Source organism: Leptosomus discolor, chromosome 1 (assembly GCF_034619465.1).
Source record: "Leptosomus discolor isolate bLepDis1 chromosome 1, bLepDis1.hap2, whole genome shotgun sequence".
NCBI lineage: Eukaryota > Metazoa > Chordata > Aves > Leptosomiformes > Leptosomidae > Leptosomus > Leptosomus discolor.
This window is the reverse complement of record NC_141391.1, coordinates 48,309,229-48,321,951: the sequence shown is the minus strand read 5'-3', so window position 1 is coordinate 48,321,951 and position 12,723 is coordinate 48,309,229. Positions and strand designations below refer to the sequence as shown.

General features: G+C 44.0%; 1 protein-coding gene across 2 annotated transcripts in view; it reads right to left on the bottom strand.

Moving 5' to 3' along the window:
• The window catches only part of NDFIP2 (Nedd4 family interacting protein 2), a 48,643-nt gene extending 38,022 nt beyond the window's left edge, over nucleotides 1-10,621 (bottom strand). The window contains exon 1 of one of the 2 annotated variants that reach the window (XM_086482019.1): nucleotides 10,536-10,621. In XM_086482019.1, the coding sequence (XP_086338145.1) occupies nucleotides 10,536-10,571 (36 nt within the window). In that variant the 5' untranslated portion in view covers nucleotides 10,572-10,621. The remainder of the gene's footprint in view (nucleotides 1-10,535) is intronic. The other variant, XM_086482018.1, reaches the window with a different exon arrangement.
• Nucleotides 10,622-12,723: the final 2,102 nt, after the last annotated feature.

Below are 12,723 nucleotides of genomic sequence, written 5' to 3'. Positions count from 1 at the left end.
TCCTGTCTGCAAGTCAAAAGGTCATGTCTTCACTTACCAGGAGCTTTATAGAATCAGTTCAGAAAGCAGATCCTGGTCACTCTAAAGTGCACAGAACATCCAAAACATCTAAGCTGTAGAAGTAGAAGGAATAGGAAATCCTATAAAAGTAGGATATGGACAGGGCAGTCCAAGAGCAAACTCAATATTCAACAGTTAGTTCCAGTCTACATTCATCTGGGATGAACAATTCAATGTTGATTGAAAAAGCCGAATATTTCTCTAAATACATTATGTATGTTTCACTTCCAAGGCCCAAGCACAGTAGGAAAGCTCACACACAAAGCTTCCTAACAAAGACAATGCAGGAGGACGATAAAAATGGCAAATTCATTTTACAACAGAAGGGATAAAGGAAAAGAGGAGTTTCTTCTCAAAGAAGTATCATGGAAACTGAACTGCAGAAGCAGCATACAGCTTCACCTTACGTCCCTGATTTGAGAGACATTGGAAAAAAAGGACTCAACTTTGTGTCTCCTATATCACAGGTAAGTGTCCTTGAAAATTCTGCAGGAAAACTCTAAGGAAAATCTTCAAATGTCTCAACTTCATTGACAACGCAGACACTTTACTACTTATGTACTTAATAAAGCTAGTCAAGCAGAACATATACCTACTCAACAGTATAGAGTAACCCAAAATTAAATAAAACATAAATCAGAGGATATTATTAATCAGTATGAGCAAACAATCTTTCTTCTTATTGGGGGTCTATCATGCCTGACTTTTTCAGCATAACTCATTTTCTTAGTAACTGGAAATGAAGTACTCATGCTCCTCAATTTACAGAGATAATACAGACAGAAATTTCAACAGCTTAAAAAACCCACACACATACACAACACCAGCCGAACACACTTATCATGCATTGCATGCAGAAGAAGAGGCTCTACTGAAAACATTCTCATTTTGATTTGTGGTCTTATTTCTCTTCCATCCACTACAGGACCCACAGCTTTGATAAAGTTTAGTAGCAAAGACAAACATAACTCACACAACAGCAATGAACATGAAAGGTGCTTTCTTTAAAGAATACATGTTTATGTCTCAACAGACAGTACTGAATTTTTTCAACTCCACTGTTAAAGAGTGCCCATGTGGTGGGTTAACCCCAGCTGGATACCAGGTGCCCACCAAAGCCACTCTATCACTCCCCCTTCTCAGCCAGACAGGGGACAGTAAATATAACTAAAGGCTCATGGGTCCAGATAAGGACAGGTAGAGATCATTCACCAATTAACCATCATGACTTGGGGAAATTAATTCAATTTATTACCAATCAAATCAGAGACAGGTAATGAGAAAAAAAAAAACAAATCTTAAGAACACCTTCCCCGCACACCTCCGTTCTTCCCAGGCTTAGATTTGTAGCCAATTTCTCTACCTCGTCCCCCCAAGCAGCACAGAGAGACAGGGAACAGGGGCTGCGGTCAGTTCATCCCACATTGTCTCTGCCGCTCTTTCCTCCTCAGGAAGGACTCCTCACACTCTTCCCCTGCTCCAGCATTGGGTCCCTCCCACGGGAGACAGTCCTCCATGAACTTCTCCAACCTGAGTCCTTCCCATGCGCTACAGTTCTTCATTAACTGCTCCAGCATGGGTCTCTTCCACGGGGTGCAGTCCTTCAGGAACAGGCTGCTCCAGCATGGGTGTGCCACAGGGTCACAAGTCCTGCCAGCAAACCTGCTCCAGTGTGGGTTCCTCTGTCCATGGGCCCACAGGTCCTGCCAGGAGCCTGCTCCAGCGTGGGCTTCCCGCAGGGTCACAGCCTCCTTCACAGCACATCCACCTGCTCCGGTGTGGGGTCCTCCATGGGGTGCTGGCAGACATCTACTCCCCTGTGGACCTATATGGGCTGCAGGGGGACAGCCTGCCTCACCATGGTCTTCACCACAAACTACGCAGGAATCGCTGCTTCGGTGACTCCATCTCCTCCCCCTTCTTCTTCACTGACCTTGGTGTCTGCAGAGTTTTTTCTCTCACATATTCTCACTCCTCTCTCTGGCTGCAATTGCTTTTGTGCAGTAACTTTTTTCCCTTTCTTAAATATGTTATTCCAGAGGTACTACTGCCATTGCTGAAGGGCTCAGCCTTGGCCAGCAGGGGGTCAGTCTTGGAGCTGGCTGGCATTGGCTCTATTGGACGTATGGGAAGTTTCTAGCAGCTTCTCTCAGAAGCCACTCCTGTAGCACCCCCCCCCCAAACCTTGCAATGAAAACCCAATACAGCTGACTAAGGATTTTAAGGCAAACCTACAAAACATATGGCCCAAAGGACAATACTCCGGACCTCTCAGTTGCTAGACAGATGACGCATATATCTGGAAGCAGGTACTTTCCAGCAGGCTGTCTGATTATAAGACAGCTAAACTAAACCACAACAACAAAAAAAGCAGCAGTTTAAGGAGCTCATCTTTTCAAAAGAGAGCAGAAGATGACCAAACTAGTGCTACCTTAAATCATAGGGAGTATTAAAAAAAAAAAAAGTTGTAGACAATGAGGAGCGTGAGAAAGGAACATGGGCCACACTGCTCATCATCAGCTGTGGCCCAGCACTGCATGGCTTTAGCAGCCTGCTCATTTGTTCAAATTATGCACCCTCATTCTATAAATTGGAACAGGTTTTTAAAGGTAAACAGCTTCTGCAAGTCTTTTTCCTAATGATTTATTCTATGCATTTGATGTAAGCCAATTTTGTGACCACAACTCTTGAGTTTCAATTAAGAGTCTTAATGCTTTGGTACATTCCTTAACAATACCTTAAGTACTGTTTCACCCAATTTCCAAAATATGACAGTTTATTCAAAGTACCATGATCAAAATGGACAACTGGCCTTAGTATCATCCAGGACTCTTATCCCAATTGTCTCGTGCTTTACCAAAGGCATCACTCCTCAGAGATGGCTATTGTTAACTACACCAACCATTACCAAAGAAATGCTTAAACATGAGCTTGTGCTAATTTCAAAATAAATAAATAAATAAATAAATACCACGTTATTTTCTGCAATAAGGAGATAACTGATACTGTTAAGCATCCTCTTGTCAGTAACTTTTCTTCAAGGCTGCTCTATGTAACCTTTTCAGACTAATCAGGGAAAAGCAAAACCACATTCAATAATCCAAGCCACATATACATCTTTACCAAGGACATAATTCTGACCTCTTCCACAACAATAATGGGTCGATATTAACATGATTACTGTCAAAAACTAAAATATGGTTCAAAGCTAAAATGGTCAAACTATGTTTGTGAATATGTTGTTACCATACAATAGCTGGGACACCAAAATTTTTCTTTTTTTTTTTTAATTGGAAAGCCACATTTTTACAAGAAGGCAGATGACAAATCTCTGCCACGCACCTTGAAGAGCAAATCAAGAAAAAGAAATGTAGGATTACAAACAGAAATAAAGTAATATACAGGTTACTGACCAGATTTTAGTGTGTCTACACCACTCAAAGTTTGGAGGCTTGTTTTCTAAATCACTCTATCCATTCCAAACACAGTTGCAGGAGGCACACACAGGGATGGGGATGGGGTTGGGGTGCGTGACTCAACATCTAATGCTTTGGCTACAGAGTGACTGAGGACTAAGGTAGACTATATGAGTTTCAGGCTAATCTTAGCCTATGATAATGGAAACGATGCTTAAGTGGAATAAACAGTTAATTGTTAAAATGGAAATGTATTTTCCACTTCCACTGCAAATCTCAAAGCCATAAGGCATCCGCATCCTGACATGTGCTAAAAGCCCTGGCTGTGCACATTTCAAATTACTTCAGCACAAAACAGAAGTTCTTAGTCATTTTCATTAAAAACACAGCTGGCAAAGGGGATGCCCATTTTACTAAAATCAGCTAGCTGTGACAGTATTTGTCCAGGAAGTGGGACACCTAAGCCTGAGGCAGCTCAAACCCACAGTCTTGGCTGTGCAACAGCTCAGTTTTAGTAGGAAGAGCTGGCAGTACCTCTCCGACCTACCAAGCTGCCAACTTTTTCATTCTTTTTTTTTTTTTTTTTTTTTTTTACTTGTAATCTCTTGGGATTACTTTCCTTCTCAGTTTGAAAATGGCTTGCCTAATGGGGGTGTACTGGTTCATTCCCCTTTTCAAAGCAGCTGATGCATCTGAAGTCTAGAAGGAGGTTTGAGGCTATGAAACTCAACACAACATTCAAATCTATGACTGTAAACTGAGCACCGAGGTCTTACAAAATTAGGTGTGAGGACATGACCTGTTGCCATGTCTTCCTTGTTTTGTCAACACTGTCACTGGGAAGAACATTTCAAAATGAGTCTAGAGTTAGCCATTTGACAAAAGTACGTCATTTTCCCCATCTAGAAGACTGCTACTGACATTGTGTATTAATGTAGCACTCGATTTCTGAGATTATCCTGATCTGGTTCCTACAACATTTTTCACATCTGAACAAGCTGAGAGAGTGCTTACAGTTTCTTTTTTTTTTTTTTTTTTTGAAGTAGCATGAAAAGAACATCTAGCTTGGCCATATCTCAGCTGACTTGTGCTAAGAACCCTGTTATTTGAAGGCATTTTACTCCTGTTACTGAACTTCTGCCTTTTTTAATAAGATTAGAAGACTTACTAGATGTGGCACATACGCATGCCACAAGCTCGAAGCTGTCCTTTTCTATTACATGACTTAGCGTCACTGCACAGATCAGATACATCTTTCTTTTTGGCTCTGCCTGTCTTTCAAGAACCTAAAAATCCCAGTTTCACAAGATAAGCTCAGCCACGCCAACAGCTTGCTGTCACCAGAAAGGACATTCCTGTTCCTAACCTCTCCTCCTGCACTACCGTCATGCAAACTCAACCTTAAATTTTGGCCTACCAAGACCTTTGGAGAAACACCCGAGTGGAGCAACCTAGGTACTTTTTGCTGGTTTTTACTACTCATTTTATTTTGTTCAGTATGGTAAAACTGGTGCTTATATAACTAAACCAATTTGTGTGCTACCTTATGTCCTTCTGTGCCCACACACCACAACCTGTGCCCACATAAAGAACCAGAAAGCTACTCTAACCACTGTTACTCATGCTGTACCAGTGAGACAGTGTTTCTTCCTGTGAATCAGTTGCAGAGCTGTATATCTGTGGCCCTCCAAAAGAGATTCAAAAACCAGACAGTGATGGCAATGCACAAAGTTAAACCACCCCGCTTTAAATTTACGAAGACAAATAGACAGAAAGGATTGTACCTGTCCAGTACCTCAACATCTTGACTTAGGAGAAACATACAAAGAGATTTCAGGTTTACTTCCTTGTTCATATAAAACATGATTAAAGTGAAAAAAATATAACATGTATTACTTCTAAGCATTAACTGCATCACTACTGTATCTGCAAACCATACCTCAATATTCATAACACTTTTCTTCTTCATCTGTTTCTTCATAAAAAACAGAGAAAACTGTTTATAAAAATATTAAAGCTATTCTTTCAAGAAGAAACCCTCTATGTTTAACAGACAAATTTGTCACAGGTAAAAATGTTATAGAAATAATTCGAAATTTAAAACCTTTATTTTTAAATTTCAGAAAACAATTAAGATGCAAGGACAGCCCATTGCTTGAAAGCGTCATTTGCCTCATTTCATAAGATCCTTATTTCCCCTTCTAAACTATTAAAGGTGTATGCTAAGTTTTTCACGTGCAAAAAGCCAGTGCACTCACAAATTTTATCTCCAATGATTAAGAGGTTCGTGTCAGTAAAAATATCAGCACACCTGTCACAAACAAGCAACAGTAACGCTTATCACTCAATGCACCTTTACTCAATATATGTTTCATTATTACAAACACAGATTCCTAGATGCAGTATTTTATCTTCCAGTTACAACATCACCACCAGATCTGTGGAAAGCAACAGAATTACCCTAACATAAGCTAGCTCGGTCCGTCCAGTAACACCAATTACATAAGAGTTCTTCAAAGACAATAAATATGCTAGATATAAGCTAGGCATCTTATCTCAAAAGTGTAGAATAAACAATATTTGAGTTTTTTATTTGCCAGTCACTATTAGGCTCAGTCCTGTGAAAAGAAAGGAAGGAGGAAGAGATTTTTCTTTGTGCACATTTCCTGTGTAGGCTGACTTTCATGTGTTAGAGACCTACAAAGGCAACTTGACTTTGATTAAGGTTTTTAACCAGATAACATTGTGAGAGTAAAGAACCAATGGCAAGGGAGTCAAGTGATACAGAAAACTAAGCCTTATCTGAGATAACTGTAAAACTATGCACAACACGTAGCATTATGCAGACAAATGGATTGGAATGAAGTGTTTTCAGTAGCAATTTTCATCTCCTAACCCCATTTCTAAAAAAGCACACACAGCTTACATTCATACAAGACTGACATACCTTTTTTAAAAAAAAATCACAATTTCTTTATCCCTGTATAGTACTGTACAACAGCAGGCTGCAGTCTCAGAGTTTTGCATCACACATCATTTACAAACCCCACCAAACCCAGGTGCCTCAGTGACATGGCAAGCTCAGTGACAGCTACTGAGACTGCTGCGTTTGGCTCCGTCTGTCCCAGCTTGCTGCCTACCCATTTTACCACTGACTTATCTAGCTCTGACTACCCCATAAATCAAAGACTGACGACTAACTGACCCCAGACTGATAACCCAAAACTCTAATCCAGACAGAAGGGGGCAGGGGTGGGGCCGGGCAGCAACTTGGTTACAGTTCTTAAGCAGTTCAGCATGTAAGTCCTGCAGCCTTCAACTGGATTTCCGTGCCCAAAACACTCATATATATGCATGTCAAGTCTTCCCTCAGTGACTCAGTTATCTGGAAAAACACATTTTATGCAGAAAAAAAGAGATCTTGACTTTAATACTTTTTTGTTGCTCAGCCAGTTTTACGCACTGCAGAAAACAGCTGCATTTCTTTTTCTTTGTTTCAGTATAGATTCACAAAGCGTCATTCCAATCACTTTTTCTGCAAATAAGCTGGACTAGAAGCAGGCATTTCAGACAAGATACTAATGAATAAATCAAGGTCAGATGACAAAGAGCTAGAAGGTAAAAAATATCAGGAGAATGATCACTGAAGAATTTTTATTATAATTTTCCTAAAGTCCCCTTATTCAACAATAAGCAGAATAGGGGAAGAAAAAGAAAAAAATGCAACAATAAGTAAACAACGCAACTGAACGGACTATACCTGTAATAAATGTAAAATTTAAGACACGTTTACCAACAGGATTGCAGTATGCAAGTGATTAAGGAAAAAAAAAAGGAAGTAGAGCAAGACAACAAAGGTTGGCTAATTTACTTCTGATGTCATATTCCTGCAGGGAAGTATGACAAATTCTTACCCATCAATTAGTTGTCTTTTTGCCCTATGATGGGAGGACAAAAAAAGGAGGGGCAGAAAGCAATACAAGTCACACATGCCCGCGGCATATAGTTACGTAACGCTGATGTACCGCCTGCTCTTTGCTCACAACACTCAATTCCAAGTAACAGCTTTTTAACAGTTGCCCGGTTTCATCATCTTTAAACTGCTTTTTACGCAGATACACAAGAAAGACTAAGAATAGAGAATGAAGCTTCAGTGCTATTTCTGACAGAGATAAAAAACAAGAGAAGCTGAGGGTTATGATCAGACATTTCGTTTCATAAGAAGCCATAAAAATCGGCTTGTTGTGCCAAAGCTCAAAATTAAATTGCCTGCAATTCTTAAAGTCTTTTAGTTTAACTTATTTGAAGAAACCACAAATAAAAAGAGGCAGCAGTGAGATAGCTCCTTCAACTTCACTGAAGTGCTACTGTCACTGCCAGGAAAAGAAAGGCAAGTCGGTAATTCTTTCGATAATAATGTACACCTATAATTCTATTTAGAAGAGAACTTGCCCTGAACAGAGCAAACCAGATCAGTTAGAAGTAAAGGCAGAATGGGTACAACTGAAGAAGTGTTTGCTATTATTCGTGAAAAAAAGAGACACAGACATACAGAGACCACAGCAGAACTGGTCAGATTTCATAAGCTTAGCACTACAGAGTGGGACACTCACAAAATTAATGCAGTATTAGCCACGTTACGTTTTTCTTCTATATTTTGTCCTTAAAAATTAGGACACAACCATAAAATCTGCAATAATCTATTTCTTACTACCTATCATAGCCATTATGTAAGCAAATACATCATAACACTTAAGATCACATGCTTAAGTGATCAGGTGCTAATTAAGTATATCTGCAATTGCCTTGTTCCTTCCATTCTGTGACTCAACACAGTAAGTACATAACATTACAAAAATCTCAATGTCTAGCAGTCAGATATAACAGGGAGAAGACAAAACAACACGCTCTTTCCTATGGGACAGTAAACAGTAAGGTCGTACTTTAAACTCTGGAGTACATCAGAGATTAAGATAGCACTTTCATTGTGACTTAGAACAAATTCAATGGAACTTGACGTGCTGCAACTGCAAAGGCTTCAGAGAACGCTTCCATAACAAAATTCAGCGACACAAATTGACCACAAAGCTTAATAAACATGGGGAACCGAGTAGGCCAACTCCTGCTGTCAAACATTAAGATCAGCCCTTTTGGAAGACCATGTTTACTCAAAGGTGGGCACCAGCACCATCACTGGAAGATCCTAATCAAATGTAATGTAAAAATATTAAGGAGGCAAATTAAAATTCCATCTTACCATGTTTTTTTCTACTCCTTTGAGTAATGGAATTAAAATTTCCCTTACGTTTGTCTGAAGTTTAATAGCATATATTTTTAAGGCCTTTTAAAACATACCCAGGTTACTTCAGGCCTCAGGGAAGATCGCGTTTGTAAGCTCTTAAGAAAACGCTCTGCCAGCATTTTCATTCTCCGTTGCAAAAAAGGAGGAATCACTTTAGGAGTTCTGCTGATTCCAAGTTATGGCAGCGTAACGCAGGAAAAGAGGCATGCTGGCAGGTGCTGACACGTAAAGAACTTGGTGACCGACTAGCATCCTAAAGGCAGACATCACTCCTGAGAAGGCGCAGGGCACTAGGTGTGTTCATCAGCTATATGCCAACCCCAGTATATAATCATCCAACAGCATACAGCAATTTCCCACACTGGTAGACTATCAAAATGAATATTCCAAAAACCTATTACAAGGATTTTCCTATTACTTTTTTTTTTTTTTTTAGATCATAACCTAGGAACAATCTAAATATAAGTATCAGTATTTAGCTCTACATATGCACAGAAGTAATTATGATTACTTCTGTGGACACTGTTTTCACTGCTCAAGTTGTAAAACACAAACAGTAAGATAGATAATTCAGGATTTTGCTAGGAGATTGTAGCAGAAAATTGAAATACAGACAGTAGCAAAGATTTCAGACTTACAGCATACCCTTACATACATAGAAAAACCATGAAGTACAAGGAACTGAGGGCTAAAATTGAAACTTTTGAGGAGACTGACTGCACCCAAGTCATTATTGTGACCAGTAATCAGAAAAGCTTATATATTTTGAGTATAACTGGCATTAAGCTAATGACTGCCAGATTACTAACTGATGTTAAACTGGTGACTGCAAGAAACAAGCAGCAGCATTAATTCGGGCAGGAGGAAAATCTTTGCATTCTAAATGATTATTTCCCCAGCAAAGTTCAGGAAGGAAAGAACAGACATTCACACTGGACTCAACGAACTGCAAAGCACAGAAGACTGTTCTTTAGTAAGACAGTGTGCTCCTGCGTGCTTGTGCACGTAGACACACACAGAGGCTTACTGAAGGTCAGTCTTCTGCACTGCACAGTCCCCTGCCTCTAATCTTCAGTAAGCCTGCGTACACGTGTGTGTACACACACGCACACTGGCTTAAGGGTGACAACACACACACACACGACTCTCCATCCCTGTGCCAGACAGCCACGAGCTACTAGAAATAACAAGGTGTGAGAGCAGAAACGCCGCTTCACTCCCAGGCACGGGCTCACCAGAGAAAACTACCCCTACCCTAACTCCACGGCGAGGCGGGCGTGAACCCCTCTCCTGCTCCGACCGCGCTCCCCGGCAAGGCCTGCCGCCCCGCACCGGCGGAGGACGCGCTCGGGAAAACCCGCCGCCCCCAGGCCGGGATCAACCGCCGAGGGGGAGCCGGAGGGAGGGGAAGGGGGGCGGGCAAAGGCGGTTTCCCGTGAAGGCCGACAGTGCGTCCGACGCCAGCCGGCCGCCCCCTCAGAGGCCGGACGCCAGGGCTGCCGCGGGGGGGGGCAGCTCCCGCCGGGGCCGCGCCGCCCGGGCAAGGCCCGGCTGTCACAGCCCCGCCGCCGCCGGGGCAGGGGAGGGGAACGGGGCCGCGCTCGGGCCTGCACTGGCGCTGGAGAAACGCCAGGGGGTCCCCACCAGACCCCGCCTGTGGGAGCCGAGAACTAGGGGGGGGGAGGGCACGCCGGCCGCCCCAACCCGAGGAGGCAGGGGGGAGGCGAGCGAGGCCTCGCCGGGGACGCCGCACTCACCACTCGGTAGCGGCTGGCGGGCTGGTGGTGATCCATCTTGGGCGCCCGCGGACACGCACAAGCGCGGCCGCAGCTCTTCCGACCGGCCGCCGCGTCCCTCGGCCTTTCCCCCGCCCGCTCGACCGGAGCCACCGCCCCGCCCCGCCCCGCCCCGCCCCTGCTACGGCCGCTCCTCCCGGCCCCGCCCCCCCCCCCCCCCCCCGCTCACCGCCGCCGCCGCCGCTAGGGGAGGTGCCAGCAGAGCACGCCGCGCGCACGGCGGCGGGGCGGGGCGGGGCGGGGCGCGGGGGAGTCACCGCCCCCTCTCCGTGACGCACGGCCATACGCGTGGCCCGCCGCCTGTGCCCCCGCAGCTCAACACTCCGGTGCTGCTGGGCGCGCATGCGCCTGGCTGCCGCCGGGGCGGGCTGGGTCGCCGGGAGCCATGTTGTCCCCAAGCCGGCGGGAGTGAGGCCTCGCTGGCTGCTGCAGGCGAGCAGGGCAGCGCCGCGCCGCGCCGCCTTCCTGCCTTGCCTGTCGCCTCGGCGTTGCTCCTCTCCTCGTATTTCTTTCGGGGCTGTTGAGCCCGCGGCCTCCCGCCTGTGAGCTCCACCTCTCTGCTGCTGAGGGCCCTGAGGGTTGTTGCTTCCCGTCGATCTGCTGGGCCAGGGGCTGTCGGAGGCCCTGGCCCAGCTGCAGGCCTACACGTTCTGTTGAGTTGAGCTGAGCTGAGCCCGCTGGCTGTGCTGGCGGCCATCCCTAGCCCTTTCCTGGGTGGCTATGCATACCGTGCATCCAGCTCATGGCCAGCTGCGCCTCAGTCCTTTCCACGCTCTTTTCTCTGCAACGCTGTTCTGTGAAGCTGTTCTGTTCCAAAACTGTGCTTTGCTTAGATACTTGGCCTCCGTGGGTTTAGGAGATGTGGGATATGGCACTGGAGAGATCCTTCAGACCTGGAGAATTACCTTGAATAGGTGTCTCCCTGTAAAAATTTTGAATCATGAGCCTATTTGCCCTCAGGTCTTTTGAAATTTCAAGGCAAAGCACCGTTCTCTGACAAGAAAATGCATCTTTCTTCCTCCTAAAACTAAATCTTCATATGTTTATATGTTTTTAACCTAGAGTAAAAACAGTGAAAAACACCTTCACACGTAGTGGCATATCAGATGAGGGTGACTCATTCCTAGGTACCCAAACTGCCAAGAGATGTAGCAGTGATAGAAAACAATTTTGAAATAGCTGTAGATGCAGCTCTTAGCTGCAGTGGAGGGGAGCACCTGTACGTGTAGTGGAGAATAACTAATCTGCAAGATAAATGCTCTCACGAAAGCAGATTCTTGCTATTGCTAATGGCTTGCTTGCAGAACTTTATCCTGCAGCCCAGATCGTCACCTTTGTCCAGGCTGCTTGCTAGTACAGAGGCTGACCTGCACAGCCGGGTAAGTGTTTTCCTGCAGGCAGTCATTACTGATAAGCTGGGTGAGGACTTGAGGGGGTAAAGTCCCAGTGTGTGAGTGTGGGAGGGCAGAGAAGTGGAGAGCGAGCTCAGAGTTTTGTTTCTAGACGGGGGTGGGAGTGAAGATACACAGGATTATGAGGGAGGAGGAGGTGGAAGTGTGAGGCTTTCTGCATGCGCCCAGGACCTCACTTACAGCCCACATCTCGCTAATGCAGCAGGTACTAAAGCTATGCAAAGAAAACAAGTTTGGAAAATGTGGTCCTACTCTATTGTTCATTGCACTTCTTAAGTCTTTCATACAAGAACTCTGTTGCACATCAAATGCCCTAGTAGTTAGGAAACAAAGTTGGCAGAGAAATACAGGTTAGAAATGGATTAATGTTATTATTTTCCTAACAGGATTTCCTCCTTTTTCCTCTTCACGTCTATACATAATGAAAGTTTCTATGTTTAATTATTCTGTCTTAAAAGGAACAGTTATTAGTAAAGGTCATATTGAGTTTAGGAATAGCCTGTACAGAGTACTGCACTGTGCTTCTGTTACCAAGTAGAAGGAAAATCTCTTAATTATATTACCAGATTTCATGGGAAGTGGAATTTGGACCATTCATGTAACAGGTTTAGCTTCTAGTGTCTTAGATATTGTTAGAAACAGATTTCCGCAAAGAAAACTGTTTCTGAAGTGTTGCATGTGGCATCATCAAGGCCAGGTTGGATGGGGCTTCGAGCAGCCTGGTCTAATGGAAGATG